The sequence below is a fragment of the Artemia sp. Qi Xiang Cuo genome, chromosome 2, assembly GCF_049724085.1.
Source record: "Artemia sp. Qi Xiang Cuo chromosome 2, ASM4972408v1, whole genome shotgun sequence".
NCBI classification, from domain to species: Eukaryota; Metazoa; Arthropoda; class Branchiopoda; order Anostraca; family Artemiidae; genus Artemia; species Artemia sp. Qi Xiang Cuo.
The window spans coordinates 90,288,548-90,314,820 of NC_142795.1; the positions used below are offsets into that span (position 1 = coordinate 90,288,548).

A 26,273-nucleotide genomic window follows, 5' to 3' on the forward strand; every position below is an offset into this window, starting at 1 on the left:
TAAATTTTAGAGCTTTCCCCAAAAAAGTTCTTCGGTCCTTATCCCTAAAAATGACGCGTAACTTCGTAAATTTTTTCCCCACAAAAATGTTTGACTCTCATCCTCATCCTTAGATATGACCTATTGGGTTTTCGTAACTCTTAGAATATTCCCCACAAAATTTGGCCCCCATCTTTAGAAATAACCTCTTGTGATTTCGTATTTTTTTTCTCTCAAACAAGTTTGACCCCCATTCCTAAAAATGACCTCTTCCGGCTTCGAAATTTTTCGAGTTTCTCCCAAAGAATTTTGACCCCAATCCCCATGCTTAGAAATGACCTCTTGTGATTTTAAACATTTTCAAGTTTTTCACATTTTAAAGATCTACATATAATAACGCACGTCAAACAAGCAAAAACTAATTAATAGTTTACTGACATCAACTTAATAGAAAACACATCTCAAAATAAAGCAAGCATTCCCTTATCTTTTTTCTTTTGATCAACACTTTTCTTTTCGTCATTAGCTGATAGTCCAGCTGATAGGGATTCCAGTATTTTCGGACGCTTTATTGGTGGTCCCCGTTTCACAACTGACGAAGTGTAATAGTCCATAGATGCAGGTGGAGGTATAGCAGATTTCTGCCTATCAGAGGAATTGATGTCCTCATCGAAATTAGTTGTTATATCACTTGAATAAAGTTTCAGTGTACTTCCTGGTTTATAGTTTCTAGTCTTATCTTTTAAGTAATTACTTGCAAAATTCGAATTTCCTTTACATAATCTGTTAGTTTCCAGAGCAACTAGGTTTTTGTTTATTGAGTCTGGCTCCACACTTTCAGCGTTTTTGAGCGTCTTCTTCGTATTTAAGTCTTCTTTAAATGAGCAAGCAGTTAAACTAAAATTGCTAGTCTCTTCACTTACGTAGTCACGTGAAAAATTAGACATTCCTTTCCTGGGTCTGTCTGATTCCGTAGCTGCCAAGTCTCCGTCAATTATATCTGACTCTACACCTTGAACATCTTTCAGCAGTTTATCTGCATTCAAATCTTCTTTCAAAAATCCAGGGGTTGACTCAGAATTATTTTTCCTTTCCTCAGCATTATTACTGGCAAGATTTGAACTCTTTTTATATAATTTTGTCGAATCCATAGACACTGAGGTTCCATTTATTGTTTCTGTGGTTATATCATTCGGTTCAATATTTGAATTTAGTTCTGAATTAAATATGTCAGCAGTTGTGATCCGTTTACCTGAGCCACAAATATGCATTAAATCATTAGAGTTTTTGGATATGGACAGATTCTCTTCAAGTGCGTTTTCAGGTTTATTAGTTTTTTGTTGCAGAGTAAGAATTACTTTTTGTTGCTGCTGTTGTTGATACTTGTTGTTGTTACTGTTGCTTTTTTCAACTGTTGTTGGCGTAGCTGTTGTCCTTTTCTGCTGTTGAGTAAAAAATAAATGAGCTGAGTGTGTTCCTTTCCTTTGACTATATTGATGTTGAGGCTTATTTTGTTGATAAGCCACTGGAGGAGCAAACTCAGTAGGGCGGTCTTTTCGTCTTTCTTCAACCCATTCACCTTGTCCAAGAACTGAAAGGAAAAATAAACTGAACAGTAAAACAAAAAAGAAACAAAAAAGTTTTGCAAAAAAAAGTATTATAGATGAGACAACAAAATAAAGGGAAATAAAAAAGAGGAATCACAAGTTACGCACTTTTTTTAAGATTTGGTCACCTTACTATGGTCAGGTTGGTTCTAGGCTGCCTCCAATATTCTAATCTTGGTTTGTAGACTTAATCTTCCAATTCTTTCAAACTTTTTTCAACTGTGAAAAAAAACTGAGCCTTAACTATTCTACCTTTAACGTTTTCACTTCTTCCACTGTCTTTACCAATATTATTACCAAGGCAAATGAAGCTGTTCCTCTCATCGATCTTTTCGTTACCCAACGTCAACTTTTCATCTTCACTTATTCCTAGCCATTAGCGACTTAGTCTTCTTAATATTAATTTTCATACCTATTCTAGAGCCCTGAGCTCGTAAAACCTTTAAAAGTTCACTCATTTTACTCAAACTTTCATCTAGGAAAGTTTCATCCAAGAGTTTTTCTTTCCCATTTGATATCGTGTTCTCCCACTGCCCTTCCTGCACTCCTTAAAACAAAGTCCATGAAAATGGCTATATAAATGGGAGTAAAACACAACCCTGCTTAACTTCTGATTTAATACGAAAACAGCAACTAAGCTCATTTCCTACCTTAATCGCAGCATTGTTATTATCGTACATAGTCTGGTATACCGTATTAGGATAAGACCTTCGCTGAAGCTATTCTATTAGCTGAACCCAATGCTTGCTCAGAATCTACAAAAATGAGGATTAAAGGAGTTGGATGATTCAGGCACTTCTTAATTATTAACCTAAGAGAGAAAATTTGGTTGACACATCCTCTACCCTTCCTAAAACTGCACTATTCTTCTATGAGTTTTGAAAAAGTAACTTCATACTAAGTAATTTGCTATCTACAGAAACCAAGCTAATGCCTCCATAATTACCACACTCATTCTTATCACCTCTTTTATAAAGGGTTATAATTAAAGGGTTTTCCTAAAATCGCAAGGGACTTCCCCTTTTTCAAAACTCATAATTTTCAGTAACTTATTTCTAACCTCATGACCACCATATTTAAGAAACTAATTTACCACCCAAACAGCACCTGAATCCTTATTACTTTTTAATTCTTTTAGTACTGCCACTAATTCTTCCTCGCAAAATAAATCTTCCTTCACATCCGAGGTGTCACAATTTTTTCATTTTCCTCTATATCTTTTCCTGCAACTCTATCTCGGATTAGCCCATTCTCAAAATGGTCTACCCATCTCTCTTTAACTCTTCTTTATCACTAATTGTGGCCCCGTTCCTATCTTAAACTGGTACAAGTCTAGATTGACTACTGCCTCTAACTTTATTAACCTGCCAGTTCAGTATTTTAGTATTATGCCGTATAGCTGCATCTTTCAGATCCTCGACAATTTTATCCATCCACCAATTTTAGCCTCCACTTCACACCTCCTTAGTTCATATTTTAATGCTTTCTTCACTTTCTTTACATTCCTTTTATTTTCGTATGATCTATCACTCAGATAATTCTTGTATAAGCCCCTTCTCCTCTCTATTAAAAATAAAGCCCTTTCACTAATACTCCTAGTTGCGTTCCTAACTTTCTTCCTTAAGACACCATCAGCAACTTCAAAAATTATTTACCTAAGATTACCTAATTTCACTGAGTGCCAAAAAAGCTGGGGGACCCCCTTGGGACGCCCCTGCCCATTTTATTATAACATTTGTGTTGTATATAATATATAATATTTATATAATATTTAACCATCTTCTACATTGTCAAATTTTAAATTCTCCAGTTTAGCATTTAAGTGTTCCTTGAAAGTTTCTTTCAACTTCAAAAAATCCTGGGGATTATCCTGGAGATTACCAATGTCGTAACTTCCCGGATGGTAGTTTTTTTTATCGGGCGTTTTCGGGCTGAAAAACCTTTTCTGGCTAATTTATCCACATTGGGCTGGCTCCCAATAGTCAGGGGCATCCCGAGGCTCATTTTATTCGGGGGGCGATCTTCGTAAATTTTACCGAATCGCTGCCTGATTTATGCCGAATTTTCTGTAGAAATGAAGAATTCTTCCAAACTTCGGCCGATTTTGGAATATTTCTGCCGAAATTTCCGCCTTCGGTGAAAATTTTACCTAATGCCGAAAAAGCTGAGGGGGGCCACTCGGGACGCCCCTGTCCATTTTATTATAACATTTGTATTGTATATAATATTTATTACATAGTATAATATTTGTAGGCATGAATGTATAATGAGTTGGAGGTAATAGACTTGTAAATATTGCAAGTTGGAATGTTACGATGTTAAAAGATAACTACCGTATCGACATTTTGACTGACGAATTCAAACGCTTCGAAATGGACTTATTAGGAGTTTCAGAAACTCATATCCAGGGATAGGAAACATGAACTTAGGTGATATACAATTTATTTACTCATGCAGTAAGGATGGGGTCCATAGACAGGGAGTAGGGTTCATTATGAATAAGGAAGCCATTAAATCCTATTTAAGCTGGAAAGGTATTAATAATAGAATATTAATCGCTCATTTTATGCCTAAAAAGTACAGGGTATCAGTCATAGCAATATATGCCCTTTTAGAACCAACTGATGGACATAGTAGTGACTAAGATGCATTTTACTTACAGTTACAGGAACAAATAAACACGGTCCCTGGCATAAATATGGTGTTTTTATTAGGGCATTTTAAAGCCCAGATCGGTAGAAATAGGGATAGATGGCATCCTAGCCAAGGTAAATGTGGTATAGGAAAAGAAAACAGTAATGGCTAGAAACTACAGCAATTTTGTAGATATAACAATCTAGTTATAGCCAATGCAGTATCTGGTCATAATATGACCCATAAATTAACATGGTATTCACGTGATGGTAAAACAGCAAACCTTATTGATTATGTTATAGTAAACCGAAGACTGACAGGATCAATACAAGATACTAGGGTATATAGGAGTGCTTTTATTGATGTTAAAAGTAAAGATCACCATTTAATAGTGTCTAGGGTTAAATGGAAGCTGAAATATCAGAAGGGAAATCAACCATAACTTGTAAAACACGAGCTTAGTAGGTTTTTCTAAGAGCAATCACACTTCAAAAGATGTGTTTTTTTTTCTCAGATTTGAATAGTGAGTTTTAAGTTGATCTGAGATGGTTCTTTCATCATCTCAAAATAAATGAATTACTTCTGTTCAGCTCGAATATGTACTTAACTCGTTCTGATTTTGACTGTCTACATTGCACGCATGTTAGAATTCCAGAAGCTCAGGAACCTTAAAGTATTAGCCTTGACCGATATCAAAGACCAATTATGAAATATCTAGATTATATTCGTTCTAATCAGGAAGGTTGTCCTATGATTTTAACTATGATTCAGAAGGGTTAGAAATCCGTAGTGGAAATCAAACATCACTTGTAAAACATGAGCTTAGTATCATATTATTTCGAACAATGACCCTTCAATCCTTGTGATTGTTAGCGATAAAATTTGGGGCGTTTAAGATCATAATTAAATTTGGCGTTTAACCCCAAATAATTTCCTCTACAATCTTAAAGCCGAATAGGCTGATTTATATCAGAGTTATAAACTCTTTCAATATCATTTGAGAAATATGTAAACGTGTTTTTTTTTTTTTTTCTAATCAGTAAAGTCAAGATCTTAAATCAACGATCATTCCTTAAATGTTATCTGAATAATTGTGAGTAGAAAGAGGTACAACATAGCTGTATCTGCCAGGGCGAGAATAGAAGGGTTTTGAGGGACATGGGGCCCCTTATTATTCAGATTAAAAACTCTTGCAAGTATTTGAATCCAAGCATATTCTCACACGTTAATTATTTGTGAAATATGTGGATAATATATGTTGATTTAAGACCCCTTATATTGAAACATTTTGCGTCAGACTATTGATAAGCAAAATCAGAAACTCTTGAATTTCAACTTTGCGGGAATATATACTTAATCTGTTTGGATTTTAGACTTCAATGCTATAAAAATTAGACTTAGCTCTGTATTCAATACGCACAGAACCTTTGAATGCCAGCTTTGCTAGAAATAAAACAGGTGTGAAATAAGTAATTAGCGTCTTTTGATTTCGGAATTCTGTATTATGCTATTAACCCCAGCAAACTCAAAGTACTCTTAAATACCAGCTTGAGTGAAATAAAAGCCATTTCTGAAGTATATTAGTTGATAACTTTTGTTTTACGGCTTCTGCGATCCAATATTAGCCTCAGATCTGTAATTATCAAACTTAGAAACTGTTACACACAAACAGTTTCAATTTCAACACTGTTTTAATTACTGTTCAACACTGTTTGTGAAATAGATTTTTTTGCGTTTTTTAGTTTTGGACGTATACGTTACAATATAAGGCCGAGGATGCTCAAAATCTATTAAATGTCGAATTTAGCAAGAAATACAATCATTTCTGACATCTATACAAAGTAGGTTTTGATTTAGGACAGTCAAATTGCAATATTGAATACACAAAACAAGAAAACATAAGGAGTAAATTTATGAAGACAGATACTACAAGCCAAGCGGATATTTCAGCTATCTCTATTACAGTCATTCTCAGTGGCATACAATATAAAAAAAAAAACCTACTCCCTCTAATCTTTTCTTGTTTTGTATGATGGAAAGGCAGCATGGTATTCGTCAGTATTAATATTGAATATTTCAAATCATGGACATTTAACCATTTAGAATAATTCCCTAAATAATCCCTCAGGGATCATGTGTTGAATGAGGTTCATCATGTCTATGTAAGTGAAGTTAGGAATGGGACAGGGGCTAAATCATATATATTAAAAATCCTTGCAAGACTGATTAAAAAAAAAAAAAAAAAAAAAAAAAAAAAAAAAAAAAAAAAGAGCGCTATTTTCAAAAGGTTACTTAGCACGTTTTAATGTTGCATACTTAAATTCTTAAATTACTCACAGATTTGTGATCAGCAAGCTCAGAAAACTCCAATACCATCTTTTTGAGTCAAGTAAATCAAAAGTTGATCTAATTTAGAGTAGGAGACGTCAGAGGAGAAGGGGCTTATGGAAATTACTTTGGGGCCTCTGATCATTCACAATGAAAATCCTTGCATGGCTCTGGCTTCAACTGGGTACAACAGGTTTATTTTTCTATTATATAAAGCCTCTGTTTTGTACGGCTATCTGTATAATCTACAACCTACAACCTTGGGATGATACCTCCGGTACCCTAGAGGCAGATATTTTGGATTTTTGACTGCTTTGCTTAAAGTGAAGTCTTGAAATTTTAATCCATTGACATGTGTAGAAGCAGGGTACATGGGCCGTTAAACCAGTAGGAGGTTGCCCTCTAATCGGTTTTAGCCCTAAGAAGAGGACTAGACCTCTGAATTTGTAATCGACCAAGCCCTTAACCAGTCTTTCTATAACCCTCGATTCTATATGATGCCCCCTGGGGAAAATATGCATGGAAACTACATCAATCTTTAGTTAGACAATGCTATTGCGTTGATTTTGATTCATTCGTCATCATTAGAGCTATTAGAGTTCTTTGTGGTGATAAAAAAGTTGCATCAGTGAGAAGGAGATATGTTGAACGACATATTCTGCCTTTACACTGGAGTTTCTAAATTTTATTCAGCTTTGTTTTTGTTTAAATATGAGCGTGGATTATTGCCACAATCTTTCGGTCAAATGTTCGTGGCTGGATGTAATGTACATGAATACTCAATCAGAACAGTATCCAGATAACACAACCTCATACTTTCAACACGAAGATCATTCTTCCCTATCCGTCACATGGGACCAGGGTTTTATAATAGTTTACCAAATAAATTATTAGTCAATGAAAATACTTGTAGTGTTATATGTAGGTCACTATTTCTGTGTCTTGGTGGCTATAATAGTTCTTAACTATTTTCTCTTGAGGAGTCTATCAGTTACATTTTGCTTCTTTTTTATTGTGGTTTTATGAGGGTGGTAGTTAGAGAACGGTGATAAGTAGTTATAGTTTTTTGTTTTTTTATTTAGGAGTTGCACTAAGTTGAAGGATGTTGTACCGTGCTTTTTTTTCTCTTTTCTTTTTTATTTATTTATTGATTTACGTTGTTGATAGCGATGTAGATATCAGGATTTTTTTTGAAGGCTGTATAGCCTAAACAAGGTTGCTTCTGGTGGTTGATTTATTTATTTGTTTGATTTAAATATAAACCCTTATTATTATTATTATTAATCATTAAACATTAGGGATGGTTTCTTAAGTGACCTCTAAATGATAACGAGTATGAAAAGATGCAAAATACAAAGGTGTATAAAGTTGGGGATGGGGAACTGGAAGATTTCTGCGACCATGGGTTCAATCATACATACAGAAAATACTTGTAGATTAGCTGGTAAAGCGGCACCATGTTGTCCTGTGATTGGGTTCTGTCCTTGAAAAGTGATTTAAAGCTAAGGCTTTTTGACGAAATAAACTCTTCCTCGAATTTCAATAACCACCAGTTCTATCCAAAATTCTGTAGATACCTCTTCTGTTCTATAAACTTCCTGCGATTAAGTTAGAACAGTTCTTAAAGGATATCCTCCCATTCGTGCAAAAATAATACAAATTACCATCAACGATAAAGTAAGGCTCGATTAGCCGATGATATCCATTGGTGATACGTTTTTGGGATCAATACCTAGGATTCGTTTTAATTAAGGCAGTTGTCATATGATCTCAATGATGAATATTTAATCATTTGGGATCGCACCATAAAACAGTCATGACTCGAAAAGCGGATGAAGATTTGCTAGAATTTTTCCAGAGAAATTGCTTTTATTTGTTCTGTGTACCCGGCTGACTGACCGTATTTCAAACAGTAGGTTGTACGAAAAATGTGATTCAATCACGCTTTCTAGGGCTATAATGAAAGAAATTTTGAGATGACTAGGGCACGTTGTGCGGATGAAGGATGACAGATTGCCCTTTTCGACCAACCATCTAGGGCTAAACGGAAAGCAGATCGTCCTCGTCTGGGATGGAAGGACGTCATAAAGAAAGATTTTAAGTAAATGGGAACTCCCTGGGAGGGTGTATAAAGGGAGGCGTTGAATAGATTGGGATGGAGGACGAGCGTGCCTAACTGTGTTGGCCTAAGGCGGCCTGGTGAAGGGGTGAGTTGTTAATAGTAGTAGTAGTATTCTCTAAGTGATTCCTAAACAATTATAAATCAGAATAAGCTGATTTATTTCGGAGTTATAAACTTCTTCAGCGTCATTTTTGAAGTATGCATTTTTGTTGTCTTTTTGCTAAGGTTAGTAATGCTAACATCTTAAATCAACGACCATTCCTTAAATACCTTCTGAATGATTTTGGGTAGAAAAAAGTACAAAATACTTTTATCTTCCGGCTCAAGGGTAAGGTGTTTTTTTTTTGAGGGAGGGGGCACGAGGCAACAATAATGCGTAAAGAGAGGGTGTCTACCCCCCCCCCCCCCGATAACTTCAGCTATTAATGAGGACACTAGAACTTTTCGATCGAATCCTCCAAACAAGTTTCTGCGGACACCTCTTTTATACAAAGTGGCCGAGGACAAGTTTTTCCCTTTTCTCGGCCTGTTTTGGGGAGCCAATATTTCTATGTACCCTTCTGCATTTGGATTCTGTCCAAAAACTTAAAGATATTCAAGCTGATCAGAAAAAGATTTTTAGGTTTCGTACTGAATCAGGAGTTAAGCAGATTGCGATCTATCCCAACTAAAAATTTTCATTTTGATGAACTTTATCCTAAGGAACATGGCAAAGCCTATGGAGTAGCTTGGAATCAAATAAGAAGGCAAAAATCTCATAGACTTAGATTATGCTGACGATTTGAGCATCCTAGATAAAAAGGCTAGGAAAATGAATGATTTTTTGGAGTTTATGAGAGTACATGGTGCAAGAATAGGCTTGAAAATTAATGGTAAGAAGACCAAGTCACTTAGAATAGGAATAAATCAAGATAAAGAAGTGATGTTGGGTAACAAGAAGATCAATGAAGTGGATCGAGGTGTTCTAAACCTGGAAAACGTGCCCTAGCCATCTCAATCGCTCTCTGATTATAGCCCTCGAGCCACATTTTTCGTCAAGCTTACTATTTGAAATACGGTCAGTCAAACAAAAATCTGTCAAGAAAAATCTGTAGACAATTCCTCCAGAAAATATCAAACAAATGTCTTCCGAAGAATCTGCTTTTTAGAACCATGCTTGACCAATGTAGCTACCAATATTCAAATCTTGGTTCGCAGACTCGTCTCCCTATTCTTCCAAACTTTTTTCAACTGTGAAAAAAAACAACAACATGGGCCTTGCCTATTCTACTTTTAACATCTTGTAACATTATTATAATAATAATTACACTAAAGTACTTAAAGAGTGTCATCAGATTACAAAAAACTAAAATAGTGGAGATCTATCCAGACGCTCTTTTTTTTACCTTAAGTTTTTAATTTTCATTATTTCAGTTATTGGAATACTTTTTTTTTACATTCTGATCTGTAAAACAAGAAACAACGCAGCCAGGGCAAGGGTCGAAACTTTAATTTGAAAAAAAAACTGTTAACAATTCCTAACAAAATATTGATAAACTTAACTTAATTAATTTAATTTGAGCGAAGTTGAGCCAAACCACTGAAGAAACGTAGGTGCTCTGTGTAGTTACAACGTCCTGAAGGAATTCTAAAACCAGCCACAAATTGATTTATTGCTTCAAGAACAAGATTAGCAGAACAAAGTATGAAACAAAAGTGTTATCGGCCTATAGTCAGTTATTTTCTATTTTTTATGAAAATTCTGTCCTGTAACTTTCTCAGGCACTATGCTTATTGGCAGATGAAAAACTTGTACATGAGAGTTAATTTTCATTACTTCCCGTTTCTCAACTTTACGTTAGGCAAGTCTCTGAATTTTAGAATTTGAACTCACAACCTACAAACAGACATATCTGGCGGACGCTAATGATTACCTACAACTACCAAAAAGCAAGTCAAATTTAAAACGTTTTTTTTTTTTTAAACCAAAAAAGAAACAGCTAAATGAAGTGAAATCGTAACTATGTTCAGAGTATACGAGAAAGAAAACTTAACATAAAGCCTTGGTAATGATCAATAAAAATGTCAAGAAGTTGAAGCTTAGTGTTTTTAATTAGAGGAATCACACTTCAATCTTCGAGATTTAAGGACCATTCCTTAAGTGGTCCCTAAACTAGGTAGCTCTCAATTCTACAGAAAGGTTCTTACTTGTTATGAGTTTTAATTATACTCCTCTATAGTCACCGAATACAGTTTTTTGGTATCAGACCGGAATAGCTATAATGATTATGATCATAAAATGGGGAAAACATAATGAATACATACAATGTAACTACTTGCGTGATATAATATCCAAATTGAAACTGTCACTTTGCATGACGGAACGAATCAACTTCCTTCATTTACCATGACAAATCCACAGTAAGATTTAGTTACTCAGTTAGAAATGGTTACTCAGTTACTCAGTTAGAATATTCTTAAATATTCACCAATGTCTCAGCCAACTACCGTAATAAGGGAGTAATATCCACCATAAGATCTTTGGTGACGGTCACCAAAGATACTTTACACACAATAAAAAAGAAGGTGAGGATTCTCTAGCATTGTGATAGAGCTGTGGATTGATCTCTGCTTAGCAATATAGTGCCCGGGGTCCAGTGCTATTTGAGTCGGTTTGAGCTTGCTACCTGTCCTTGTAAAAAAATTTAAAACGTTTCTTAAAAACCATATTAAAAACGGCTAAAGTTGGTAAAATTGTTAGTATGGTTACATTATACGAGGGTGAAAACTTAAAAGTTAAACCGAAACCTGACAAAGATAATTGAAAATAAAGGTAAGTTTAGTCCTTACCTTTTCTGGTAGGTTTAATCTCAATTGGAGGAAATACACCAGGTTTTCCAATATCCCACGGACGAACTGACGGGTTTTTTGTCTCTGTTTCAACAGGCAGTTCTTGCGGCACTGGCATTTCTTCTTCAATCTACTTTGGAAGAGCATCTTCAACAGTAGCTGCTGAAATTATCAAAACTGTTATAGAAGAAGGGGAAATAATACTACTTCTTTTATTGGGAATGTTGAAATAAAAATATTTTCTCTATTAGACAGAAATAAAACAAACCAAGAAATTGAAACTAAATGAACCCGAAAACTCTGAAGTCGAAATCGAAACGTCTTCAGGTTATTTCAATTATTATTTTTTATATATTTTCTCCTGTTCACTCTTTGGAACTCATTTTTATATTATCTTTATCATAGTTTAGGCTCTTAGATTAAATCAAATTTGGAAACTAGGGGTTAAATTTGGGTTAATCTAATAGATCAATCTGGAGTAAAATCTATTTAAATATGAAAATATGAATTTCTATCTTATTCATCAACACATTAAGGGACGTTGGGCGTTGGTTTTTACTAATGTTAAAATCACAAAATCAAACATTTTAATTACTCAAAATAAGCTGATGAATGAATTTGAACCGATTTCTTGCCCAACAAAGTCTCACTAACTAATTCCCAATATTACTATGAGGGGTGTTCAATCAAGATAAATTTTTGTTTTATTAGTTGGGTTCATAGTTCACTGGGGTTCTCACTATAGTTCTCACTGGGGTTCTCACTATAGTTTATGATTCTATACAATTATATAGAATTATGAACTATAGAAAATACAAAAGTTATTTCTTCTGGATACCACCGATACAATACTGACATACTAGATAATACTTTAAACTTCCTTAACTTGTATATTCCAACTGATAATTATATTCGAACTTGTATATTTCAACTGATGGTAATAAATTTTACTATTTAAACTTCCCAGTCTTTTGCATAATTTACATATTATTAGTTACTTTTGCTATTTTCAAATTTCTTCTATTCTTACTTTTATTTATCGCTTTTCCTAGACTTACTTTCTTCCTTTCTAGAATTTTTGTGTTTTACTCTCTCGTTGATTTTCAATTAAATTATAAATAAGAATTAATTCTTTGGATTTTTTTTCATTTCTAACGATCTTGATGGTTGAAAACTTACATCGTTTATAGGGGATATAATTAAAACTTAAGTTATCTATCCACTTTATCTCTCTTTGTAATCCAGGGTTCTTCCTGCAGTTCTGAAAACAAAAGTTCTGAAAATCCAAATTTATTTCATGTGGATACCCCAAGAAAATACATAAATACAAGATAATGTTTTAATTTTCTTTAAAATGTATATTCCAAATTCTATAATAATAAATTTTACTTTTTACACTTCTCAATGAGACGAGTTTGCATTTCTTGTACTCTCTTAAAATAATACGATGATTGGTAAAGTTTATGTCATCGTTCATCAGCGACAAAAGGGTTAACTTTGTAAGGCATTTCGATATAAACAGAGATGTTATTCCCCCCCTCCCCATTTCATTCCTAGCATAAAGGAAGCAACAAAATACAAATAAACTAAAAATCCTTTAGATGGGCTATACGACAAGGGACAACAAAAGAGAATGAAGACAAATAATTTTGTTTTCTGCGGCAACTTTACAAAAAAAAGAATCTAAATCAAGAGGAGAGGTGTGTTTTAGTTTTCACGATACAAATGTGTTTTTAAAGTATACTCTATGCTAGTGCTTTATATTTCTGTACTTTACACTTCTGTTTGCGCTTTATGTTTTATATGTTTGTACTTCATACTTTATAAGTTTGTACTTCGTGCTTCATATGTTTGTACTTTATACTTTATATTTTGTACTTTATACTTTATGTCTTTATACTTTGTGCTTTATATGATTGTACTCTATACTTTATATGTTTGTACTTCATATTTTATATGTTTTACTTTATATTTATTTTTCTAAAATATCTTAGACAACTGAGTTTTGGAGCTTATTGGAACAACAACGTGGAAGGGAGTACAAACGCAGTATCTCTAAATACCCCCCTCATAGCACTGCTTGGGTCTCAAACATCACCTGGGGTAAACAGACTAGCCACATTTTGGCATCAAATGACCTAAAGAGCCTTACGTAGGCTATTACACCAAGGACTTGCGCAAGTCTGCACAGAATCAAACCTTTTAAAAATTAAAGAGGTTAGAGTTGGTTCTTATACATTTTTTGGGCTCGAAATGAGCCTCAAGAGACATCTTACAGAAGGGGTTCGCATATTTCAACCAAACTTGGTGGAAAGTAAAATTAAGTGTCTAGTTGTACTTTTGAAATAAGGGCCAATCTCAAGAAAAAATGACTCCCCCACCTCCTGCTCCTCTGTATTCCACTTGGGTAAACCAATTAGTATGTGACATTAGATGCTCAGGAGAAGGTGCAAGTACGCTTCCTGATTTTTTTTTTTTTTTTTTCATGTATAGATGCACTTTTTAAGTAAAAATAATAAAAAAGTAAATTCAAAATTACAATAGTCATTACCTTCTTCAGGTTCCTCTTCTAACGGAAGCCCCATTTGTAATCTTTTCTTTTCTCTCACTTTCTTCATTCTTTCCTTCAATTCCTGCTCTTTTTTCCTTTTGAAGTCATCTGCCTCTTTCTGCTTTTCCAGGGTTTCCTTACGCATCTCATCTAAACTTGCCTTCGCTGCTGCCCTTTCAGCTTCGTTCCGAGAAAAAGCGTAATACCCTGCGCCATGCGATCGTACCTCTACAAAAGTCAAAATATATAGGCGTCACCAGGGTTGTTTGTTCAGTTTTTTGTGTTTTTTTCTTAATGGTGAAAAATACTTAAAGATGACACAGACGTTTACCATAGAGGTATACAGGTCCACAACTTAGAGGGGGGATTAAAGACATGAAAATGCTCCTTTTTATGCTACTGTATTTCAATTATTTACCAGACAAATGTATCCTCTTGGCCGATTTTTTTATTCGAAAGAAAATACGATAATTTTTACTATTATTTTTATTTCGATATCAAAGAAACACACAAAGAAATTTATGGACCCCAAAATTATAAGATAGAATATACACTAATGTATTTACCTTTAAATATCAGTAAAGGCAAGAACAGTAAGAAACCTAGTGATGAAATAAGGTAAAGGAAAGATTATTAGGTCAATACGATTGTATTTCTCTCGATTACTTCGACATGACTAGCTTGAAGACTTTAGGGGCGCCTTGGAAAGCTCGACAAGAACACTCCGTGCCAATTTTCCGCTTTTAAGTATATTACAGTAGTCAGACAAAGACTCAAACGCATTTCGTGGTATGAAGATGGCATTAGAATACTGGTTATTAACGGTTAATTTTGTTTTGAAACTACCAAGGTTCCTAAATAAGAAAAACTTCGCAAGAAAAACTTTGAAAAACTTTACAGGGCATAAGTAAAAACATGCATGGTTTTCATTAATTTCGATGAAAATCCATCAGAGAGAAGATCTCCATGAAAGTTTTGCTTCTAATTTCCGGACCAATGCTTTTCAAACAAACTGAAAATCCAGGATTCTGAAAGCTGGCTGCAATAGATAATTGTAACAACAATAAAAAAATCGATAATACGCTCGAATTTACAATGCGTGAAATAAAAGTTTTCAAACACAGCGATATTTTATAGCATAATGTGTAAATCAGTTTCGTAAACTTTGGCTGATAACCACCCTAAAGACAGAATAAATAAGGGGATATCTGCATTACTATTGACTTGTTTTACAAACAAACAAGCATGACATCTATTCTGCTGTGCTCGGCGTTTAATGATGATATTTAGCTTCGTCTACTGAGGTCATTGGGTAACGAAGCTCAAAAGCACCCTAGTGGATAATTCTATAGAATTTTGGTTGTCACGTACCGACGATCGAATTCCCGTTGACAGGTTATGATGTCATTGGGTAACGAAGCTCAAAAGCCCCCTAGTGGATAATTCTATAGAATTTTGGTTGTCACGTACCGACGATCGAATTCCAGTTGACAGGTAATGTTGTCATTGGGTACGAAGCTCAAAAGCACCCTAGGGGATAATTCTATAGAATTGTGGTTGTCACGTACCTAAGATCGAATTCCCATTGACAGGTAATGATGTCATTGGGTAACGAAGCTCAAAAGCACCCTAGGGGATAATTCTATAGAATTTTGGTTGTCACGTACCGAAGATCGAATTCCCGTTGACAGGTTATGATGTCATTGGGTACGAAGCTCAAAAGCACCCTAGTGGATAATTCTATAGAGTTTTAATTGTCACGCACCAAAGATCAAATTTCCGTAATCAGGTTATGGCCTTTGGTTGTCTCTCCAATGAGCACAGCTGTAGATAACGGTTTTCTTTGAAGGAGAGGTTGACATGGTATCGGAATGGAATACCAAAAGTGAAAATCGTGAACGTAAGTATGGATTCTTAGTAAGAGGTAAGAAGAACAAAAAATTGATCAAAGATCAAAAAACTGAAAACTAAAATAAAATAAAACTAAAATAACAAAACTAAACTTCAAAAACATGAAAGCTTTTAAACAACACGTCGTCAAATGCTCTAAAAATATAAAATTTAACTGTTACTAAGACAAATTCATAATGTTGTAAACAAAGAGAAAGCAGAATAAAAAAAAATAAAAAGAATAAAAAAGAGAAAGCAGAGGGGAGCGGTCATAACGCAAAAATGTCTATGAAAAGTTGTTAAATTCTTCATGACTTCTCCGTGCTTTTATTTATAATCTTAACAATTTTACACATTTCCTGACTGCAGGATTTTCTTTTTTACTTTTTCCATACAGTTTCGCGTACAAAAGTCCATTAACTCTTCACTTTCTCTTCACTTTCATTTAACAGGTTATTTTACTTGATTTTCATCTTGAAGGGTCAAATATACCATAGCCACGATCAGGCGATGGGGGTGGGCCGATTTTGGTATATAAAACCTTACCCCCGACAAAAAATATTGGTCTAAGAATGTAATGTTTCTATTCTTTGACGCCGACCCCTAAACATAGAACCAGTGTGGACCTAATTTTGACTCATTTTCTATTTATAGAAGAAACTTTTCTTATATATGCATAATCAATCTGGTTAAAATTCATAGATAAGATAACAATTCTGTTAAGTTGGCAATTGTTGTAATTGAGAAAACTATGGCCAATTTGCTAGAAAGGGGTCTATACACTACTGAGATAAATTAAATGAATCCAATTAAATCCGAAGATAATAAAATCTTCTTCAAGTATAGTTCATCTTCGTCTAACTTGGTGTTGTAGCGTTAAGTTGACACGTCTTTAATATATGATTTTACTAGTAAAGTCCGAAAATCTTTCTCTATGATCGTATGTTCGAAAGATTCATATTGTCGACGGATTCAGGCCCAGCTATTTTCGATGAGGATTACATCACATATATTGGCTCTCTCTCCTTTTTAAGTTCTCTTATCTGACGAGAATAAACATATCCTTGTTACTACCGTTTTTGTAAATTCCATTTGCATGTGCCTCCTTGGAAGCGTAAAACAGCTATTAGCAACCAATATAACATACCGGACTCGTACATGGTTGTTCAGAAAAGACCAGAGAAGTTTTATATGAGTTTAAGGGAAAATAAACAGTGTGATGCTTGCGATATTAGCGTCCATTTGTTGTTCTGCTTGTATATATTTGTGTGTTTCTTATTTGATGCTTTTTAGTTGTTATCTTTCCTTTTATTACTCTGCTAGAGACATTATGTCATTTTAATGGGGAAATGAAGTTCATTCATTCATTTAGGGCAGTTTACTTTATGTCAGTCATAAGAATCAAAACTATAAAAGCTGAAAAACGGCAAAAATTAACGTATTCCCAATATATGGTAAATAATCACATCTCGCACATGACCAAGTTCTGGACATAAGAGCGATCAGTTCAAGCTATTGCTGAAATTAGCTTAACGTTGGCATTGGTAAACGAAGCAACCGTATTTTGGACATTGACCGGAATTTTTACATCAAGATTACCAATATATTTCAAGAGTATCAATCCACTAGTGCGATACGGCTGAGCACCGATATCCACAATACCGTGTCAACTATCGGCTAACTCAAAATATGCTCCAGAATAACCGCTAAATCCGCTATTGCCAAATTATAAGCTGGTTTAAGCGTAAGGTTTTGTCGAAAGGATACAAGGTAAGAAATACCCATAAAAAGGCAAGTGATCTTGATAAAATTAACACCATCAAATTCAGAATATCAGAGAACCCTATTGTGGTTTCAAGCTATCATCTAGAAAAATGTTGAATTTTTTATTATTTTTTTTTCCCACAAGAAAGATTGTGGATGTGTGTTTATTTGTTTTTTTTAGGGTTATCGCATCAATACACTTGACCAAGAAGATCGGTACTCATTTGAACGGAAATTAAAAATTCTATTTCCCCTTTTCAAAGGACCAAAAAGATTACAGCACGGGAAAGTGGCATTTTCTCCCATTTTGGGGCACTGCACCAGAATTTAGCCCCAAAGAGGTCCAAGTTGCTATCGATTGTATATTTTCATTGTGGGAAAGTGGCATTTTATGCCACTTTATGGGAAAGTGGCATTTTCTCCCATTTTGGGGAACTGCACCAGAATTTAGCCCCAAAGAGATCCAAGTTGCTATCGATTGTGCAAACTGATTGTGCAAACTGATGTAAATTAATTAAAAGTATCGAAAAACTATATACTGAGCTTCCCAGTTGCAGAGGAAGTAACTTCACGCAGTAGTACACTCGTTCCTGAAAAGTTACGCAGAGGATACCAGATAAAAAGGAAATTAAAAGGACACTGGATAAAAAAGGATAAAAATAGGGGGAAAAGGTTAATATTTACAAAAATGATATTTACAAAAAAAAATCCCAAAAAAATGTTTCTGGAATTTATTTCAAAGTTTCATTTAACTAAATTGATTTGCTAAATGATTCATAAAATTATAGGCAGCTATATACAGGTATATATAAATACGAAATTATATATAAATATATATAAAATATATAAATACGCTATATATAAATACGAAATTACATTGATCAAGTGAATAAAATTGATTTCATTTAGAAAATATAGACATATTTTTATAAATACACAGTCTTTTCGACGGACCAAAAAGAAATTTTTTATTTCTCATTTTAGTCAGAAGTTAGACAAAAACTCTTGAACAAAAATTTCAATTTCTAAATACAAATACTATATTAGACACACTAAGATAAATCATAATATTTGACATTTGAAGAATTTCCACTACAAAATGTAGGCGATGTTTGTGTTTAGGTGTATAGGTGACACTCAGTTTTATGTTAGGAAATATCAAACAACAACAGTAATTCTTCTCAGAAACAAATTACTTATATTTTCTATATAAAAAAAGGAAAAAAAGGGTAATATAGATATTTATTTGAACGCTTCATTGAACTAAGTTGTTCCGCTTAATTTTTCATAAAATTATGTTCATTCATTTATAACTAGGCAGCAATTATTAAGAAGAAGGGAATTAACCTCTGATATCCCTCTTCATTCAGTCTAAGCCTGAATAAGGGTGCCGCGGGTTGGTAGCTCCCTCCTTATTGCAAAAAAAATGTTTCTGGAATTTATTTAAATTTTTTTTTAACTAAATTGATTTGCTAGATGATTCATAAAATTATTTGCAGATATATATAGGTACACATCAGCTACTATGAAGAATCACTTTTTACACAAACCTAGAAAACAGTCACATTTAATACATAATATGTAGTATTCATATTTGTAGCATTCATATAGCATTAAATTTAGTATACATTTATTATAGTATTTTAGCTAGGGGCGGATCCAGGATTTTTTTAGGGGGGGGGGCAAAATAGTTTGGTCCGATAAACTAGCGTTAGGAGCAAGTCTAATTAACACAAACTTGAGTTAATTAAGTAAATTATACTACTCTAGACTAGGCTAGGGGGGGCGTTCCCTCGCCCCCTGGATCCACCACTGTGTTAAGTCTCCTACACCTCCTGTAAAGTAACACTTCACCTACACCTCAGGTGAAGTAAATGGTCCTCTGCTAAAGTCACCCATAGATCATAATTCGCTACAAGAAATCTGCTGCTTAAAAATGAGAACAATAAAAAGTTTGAGAATCCATGTTAAAGTTTATTAAGCTCTTTACACCGAATGGAGAAAAAGTTTGCAACTTTTATGGACGAGGGTATAAAAGAATTTTTTCTGGGGGGTATAATAGACGAAGGATAAGGATCCTCTAAAACAATTGCTGACGCACAGGCCGCCATTGCTACTTGTCATTACAGGGACAAGTAGCAAGCTTGTCGCCCTTTTGATGGGGGCAGAAGGTAGGAAGGAGGGATGGAGAGGAGCAAAATATGAAGGGCATTTTAGTTCACCATTTCTATTTTTTTTTCTGGAGGGAATTCCAGCCTCCCCTCCCAATTTGTATGTAGGTGTGAGAGTTGATGTGAAAAATGTATGTCCTTGGTTGATTTCAAGCAACAAGTGAATTATAAATCAATTTAAGCTGAGGTAAAACATCATACGAATATTCTTTATAGTCATGTTATACTATATTTCTTAGCTTTTTTTGTTGTTTTTTTTATTCACTGGGGATTTTTCCGACGCGTTTATCGCTCAACCCCCAACCCACGATTTTTTATTTTTTTTCAGTTTTTTTACGTGACCTATAAGTATGTAAATAATGACGTGACTATAAAACCCCATGTTTGGGTTATCTTTCAGTGCAAAAGTCACTGCATATTCGAAAGTATATTAATTTTTTAGTAAATATAGCGTGTCTATTTCAGGCGGAGAGGAATCAAGGGATCACTCATGTTTGATCACTATAAATCGACAGAAATCTACCCCCCCCCCCCCAAAAAAAAAGATTTCAAAATTTCGTTAAAGGATTGTAGAGTCGACAAGGTTACCTACAGAAGGTGGATGGATCCACCCCTTCCTCCATATTGAACGGAAGGTCGTATCAAGACCAAGGTATATTTTGTCAATTGGAGTTTTCTTTCAGCTCTTCGTTTGAATGATTTCTGGCATGATTTCATATTAGGAGCTAGTGGGTATAACTATGACCATACTTGAACCATCAATTGTATAAGTAAAGGACTGAGGGCGGAGGGGTATTTTTATAAATTATTTTATATATTTTTATTGCTGTCTAATCTTACTAAGATTAATGCCATTTGTGGCTAATATAAAAAATTATACTCTGGCTTTGTAGGGACGTGCCAAGGAAAACAGCAACCTCGATAAAAAAAATCAGCTGGCCGGTCCTTCATCAATTTTGTTATTAAAGGCTGCTTAAAGAAAGTCTGATGCTAACGAGCTGGAGTGTATCTTCTGTGAAAGCGTGGCGTGACGCAAGCTCTCACCATCACAGAATTCCATCGTTATAACTTCGTTTTATGCCTAAAAGAAACGAGGATCAATGGCCAGAGATAAAATGTCATTCATGACCAGTCATTTGTAATAAATGTCATTTCTACAGTTTTGGATCCAGAGACGAATCTGGTATATATGGGATCGGATTCCTCCTACAGCGAAAAGGCTGAGTCAACTATACTTGATATTCCCTAATACTGTGGTCAGTTTACATCTTCATGGAACAACAGACTGTAGCACTGCTGATGGTTATTAGAGACTCATTCACAGCAGCAACAATTTCAGTATATTTAACAGTAATTTATTTGCTGTTGGGAACTTCAGTTACGAGGTAATACTTTATACCAATTTTTGTAATAAAAATGTAAATAACAATGTAATAACAAAGCATGTAATAACAATGTAAATAAAAAGCATGTCCTACTTGTAAATTTGTTTTTGCTTAGATTTCTTTTCTTGAATTTAGACATATTTTTCATATAGCTAATTTATTTAAATATTCTTCAGTTTAAAAATCTTACTTCTGTAAATTTGCAAAAATAAGACTTAGCTGATTTTTGTTTTAGCATAAATATTATAAGACAGCTAATAAAATAGATACTTGACTTACCATCATATAGAACATCCTGGTAAGTCACATGATCTTTCAAACTCGCTTCTATTTCTTCTTGTGACCACTTTTGGTGCATTTTTTTCAACTCTTCCTCTTCAGCATCTGATATCTGACCAAAAGTTGGCAAATCTTCAAACCTAGAAAGCCTCAGAGTTATTTTTGTGCTTGGTCGGTTGATGTTGACTGTGCCTCCCTGCAAGTCAAGACACTGTGCCCCCTTACCCAATGCTACGACGTTAAATGTGCCCCTAGACCTCATATTTCCCAGTCTATAGTCCTAAAGTTTTTGATTGCTTGCTGGCTTGTAACAGGACCAGGCCTTTTTCCGCCACACCTAGCATCAGACATTCAGATGTTTTGTGGGAATTTGTTCAGCCGTAAACTCTCCAGACTCACGGCGGCTGAGCTTGCAGAGTCACACCCCTGACCCCCCACCCCAAGCCAAAGCATTAGCGACAACCGGATTCAAACCTCTATCTGGAAGGACACAGGATCATTCACGGAGGCTGCGTCACTAAACGAGAAAAGGTAAGAGAACCAAAAAAATAAACACTCAATATTCGGTTGTCTTTTCAGTTGCCTCTTCACTGCTATTTCTAATATAGTTGTCTATTCTTATTTCTCAACAAGGGATGGTTGGGTACGGTGAGACGTTCTTTTCTACAAAATGTATATCACGATCCCAGATAGGCCAAATTCACATTTTGGAGTCAAAAGTAGAAACAAAGAGAAAAAGAAAGACAAAAGGAAACAGAAATAGCAGAAACGACAAGCCAGTAAATTAAAAAAAATGTAAAACAATTTGGCAACAAAAACACAAAAACGAATACAAACAAGAGAACCATTCGTTGAATAAATTAGGAAAATCAGCTAAAATATTTGCATTTCTCTCTCCCAGACTGCGATTTACGTCGTTCTTTCTTTATTCTCCTAAGTTTTTTCCTTTTAAGGCCGGTTTTAACTAGTGCAATGGCTTGTCTTAATTGAGAAATAACTGTAATGGAGATCCCTGATTTTTTGGCAATAACCCGAATAAGGCGGCACGTGCAGCAAATAACGATACACAGAACAAATTGTTCTATTCTTCGTATCCCTTTTAGTAATGCGGCAATGACCAGTTACACATTTGGAATGGATAATGGTTCAGAATGAAAAAAGGCGTGGCTTTTATCATAGGCAGCGCGCTAGCGCTGCCTAAGTAAAGAACGATGTGGGAACAAGGTGTTTTTTTTTCTTCTTCTTCAGTCAGGCACTTCGTATCGAAGGAGTTGTCGTAGAAACTTTGAAAGGGGCTCATTCGATTGGAAATTGAGAGTTCTAGTGTCCATTGTAATATTCGAAAGTGATTGGAGGGTGACTAGCGCCCCCCCCCCCACGCCCATCTTTCCTCAAAACCTCTCCACTCAAAATTTTGATACAGCCATTTTTTACAGCGTAGTTGATTTCCTGATAGAAAATATGTTTTTGAGGAGGATATTCCCCCACATCCTTTAGGCCAAGGGTCTTAAGTTTTGCCCTGGGTTCATATAAGGTTTTTATAGAAGGTGTTGTCATAGACACTTCAAAACGGGCTCATTCAATTGGAAATTCGAAGGGCTAGTACCCTTTTTAATAGTCGAAAGTGATTGGAGGGCAACTAGCCCCCCCCCACGCCCATTATTTCCCCAAATACATCCAATCAAAATTTTGAGATAACCATTTTGTTCAGTAGAGTTGATTTCCAAATAGAAAATATGTTTTTGAGGAGGACACTCCCCCACGACCCTCAGGGCAAGGGTTTTAAGTTATGCCCTGGGGGCATATAAGGTTTTTATAGAAGGCGTGTCGTAGAAACTTCAAAAAAGGCTCATTCCATTGGAAATTCAAAGGGCTAGTGCCCTTTTTAATAGTCGAAAGTGATTGGAGGGCAACTAGCACCCCCCCCCGCGCCCATTGTTTGCCCAAATACATCCAATCAAAATTTTGAGAGAGCCATTTTGTTCAGCATAGTTGATTTCCAGATAGAAAATATGTTTTTGAGGAGGACACTCCCCCACAACCCTCGGGGCAAAGGTTTTAAGTTATGTCCTGAGTTTTTTTATTCATGTGATTTTTTTTCTTGCTGTCCGTGTAAACGAGTATGTTATTGTAAACGTCTATCTCACAACAGATTATCGCAATGCCCGATCAGAATTTTTATTTACTTCTGCGAGTGAGAAACTAGGGTCTTGCCTTTCAAAGATTCGCCTGTTAGGTAAGTGTTGTATTATTAAAGGAGATTTTAACTGTAATTTAACTGACACCTCCTGATTGCGTACTTCTATTTTGTCTGGTATTTTTGACGATTGGCTTAGGATATTGCCGAAAGATATTAATTACACTTACACACACCATTCAAGTCACGTATCGAACCTTGACCATGCAGTTTCTTCTATAAATCTCCAAGTGTCACCTATTCACGTCGTTACTGATTTCCAACTATCAGACCACCTTCCAATATCTGCATCTATTTATTGTTCCTCTGTTCAGTCTACTCCCACTACACAACCACATCAGCCCCACGCCCAATTTTACAGGGATTGGGAAAATATCCAAGATGACCTTTTTGCTGAAGTAACTAATTCTGTCCTTTATAAAATTCATGTTCCGTTCCAGCTGCTCATGGAAAATCCGCAAGTTGATGCAAATGAAATACGGATGTTGGTAGATATCTATCTTGCACAATTTGCCATGCTCTGCGATGCGCAGAAAAAGTCAGTATACCTCTTAAACGTGTAGGTCGGGGTGTCACAAAGCACAGGTCCAGTAATCCGAGCCTAGTTGAAGCTTGGAGAAAATCCAAAATTTGGTACCATTTGTGGCACCAGTGCGACCGTCCTCGCTCTGGCTGGGTTTCTGACATTCGTCTTTCTACCAAAAGAAAGTTTGCAAGAGAACTATGTATCCACATGAACCAGATAGTTGAAGAGACATCCCAGCAAGCTTCTCTGTCCCAACCTTCCTTCTGGAGAAATGTATCAAGAGATCCTCCTAGGGCCCGCCTTTCTGCTCAAGTTATTCCTGATTCCAAATGGAATTCATACATCTCTGCTGGGTTCTTCCCACCAGATGCCGCCCTACAGTCTGAATATGAAGATAAGCTTGATAAATTTATGTTTAGGTGTCCAACCGACAATTTTGTTGTTTCAGCTGAGTTTATTCAGCGAGATATCAAACGCCTAAGTCGTGAGAAATGTTCTGGTTTCAATAAGATCAGCGCTCATCCCGGTCCGTATGGAAGTCAACATCAAATAATCCATATTGATCTGTTGATACAGATAATTTTTACCCAAGGAGTTATACCGTCTTCTTTTTCAATTAGAGATCTCATTCCAATTCCGAAGAAAGGTAAACTCGCAACCCAGTGCTTGTCGTTCCGCCCTATAACAGTGGCTACTACCTTCTGCAAGCTTTTTGAACTTCTGTTCATTGACCAACTGAACACAAAATGCTATGTTCCACCTAACCAATTTGGATTCCAGTCAGTGCTAAGTTGCGCCCACGCTTTGTTGATTGTCGCGAACGCATTGGTCAATGCTGATATATCAGGTGAAACTCTTGTGTTGGCTGGACATAATATTCATAAAGTGTTCAATTCTATCACTCACGCCACTGCGCTACTCCATGCAGCAAAACGTGGAGTGAGCCCCTCATATATCAGAGCCCTTCGAGACATGTATTATCGTCTTAATGTTCGCCTAATACTTCACCCATTAGCTAAAGTTGACGGCTCTCAAGTCTATGCACCAACCCCTAATATTTTTGTCAATGTTGAAAAAGGTACCCGTCAAGGTGCTGTTTCTTCCCCTTCACTCTTCAATAATGTAGTTCTTGATGTACAGTCAACTGTTCCTACATCATTCATCTTTGCCGGTCTTGATTTATCTCTCGTATGTTATGCAGACGACATTCTGAATGTGAGCCGCACTATCCAGCGCATAAGCGAGACTTTCACAACGCTACATTCTGAGTATGCGAAACTAGGTCTTCAGTTCAATGCTGAAAAGTCCGAAGTTGTATTCTTCAATTGGAAGCAAGCGTCACCTAGGGATATTCCTCTCGGAAAAAGTAGGATTAAGCCAGTAGATCATATCACCTACCTCGGTCTTCCCATTGGCTCGTCAGTAATGCACACGCGAAAACTATTAATTGCTCACATTGAGCGTAGAGTTGGGTTATCATATGCTTCTTTTGTAACTAATAAGTTACGGTTTAACCGTCATCTTCTCTCGAAACTTTTTAACTCTGTCGCTCTACCACATTATTTGTACATATCGCCGTTTTGGAAAATGCTCACAAATTCTGACAAGTCAAAAATTCGTTCAGTTTTCTTCCGGTTCGCAAAATATCTTTTACGTTTTCCCCCTTGGACGCGCAATTCTTATCTGATTAGAAAATTCAGCATTGCTGACCCCGTTATAGCCGTGGAAAAGCAAATTCGTGCTTATAATTCCCGTTTAGTGAAGTTGAATCATCCCTGGTCGTCAGTATTAACCCATTAGTTAAGATGTATTTGTTGTTTTTTTTTGTTTTTTTTTTAAGTGTTTGTTTTCGCGCTTAGTGTAATTAGTGTTTGGTTGTTTTTTTTTACCAATTACGGCTTGATGCAATGATGTTCATATTATTTATGTTTGTTCAGTATTTAGGAGCCTAAAAAAAAAGAAAAGAAACATGCCGCGTACCTACAGAGCAGTGTATAATTGTGTCTTTCTT

The 26,273-nt window shown here is 35.4% G+C and overlaps 1 protein-coding gene across 2 annotated transcripts; it reads right to left on the reverse strand.

Annotated features, from left to right (window-relative positions):
* Positions 1-395: 395 nt before the first annotated feature.
* LOC148955783 (uncharacterized) lies at positions 396-14,176 on the reverse strand. Of its 2 annotated transcripts, none has more exons than XM_089108347.1 (3): positions 14,051-14,176; positions 11,500-11,658; positions 396-1,570 (listed from the first exon to the last, which is right to left on the reverse strand). In XM_089108347.1, the coding sequence occupies exons 2-3, from the start codon at positions 11,615-11,617 to the stop codon at positions 441-443; spliced, it is 1,248 nt and encodes a 415-aa protein (XP_088964473.1). In that variant the 5' UTR covers positions 11,618-11,658; positions 14,051-14,176; the 3' UTR covers positions 396-440. The 2 variants fall into 2 exon arrangements, with proteins under 2 accessions (XP_088964473.1, XP_088964472.1); XM_089108346.1 differs by having other exon boundaries at positions 11,500-11,661; positions 14,051-14,174.
* Between the last annotated feature and the right edge of the window lie 12,097 nt (positions 14,177-26,273).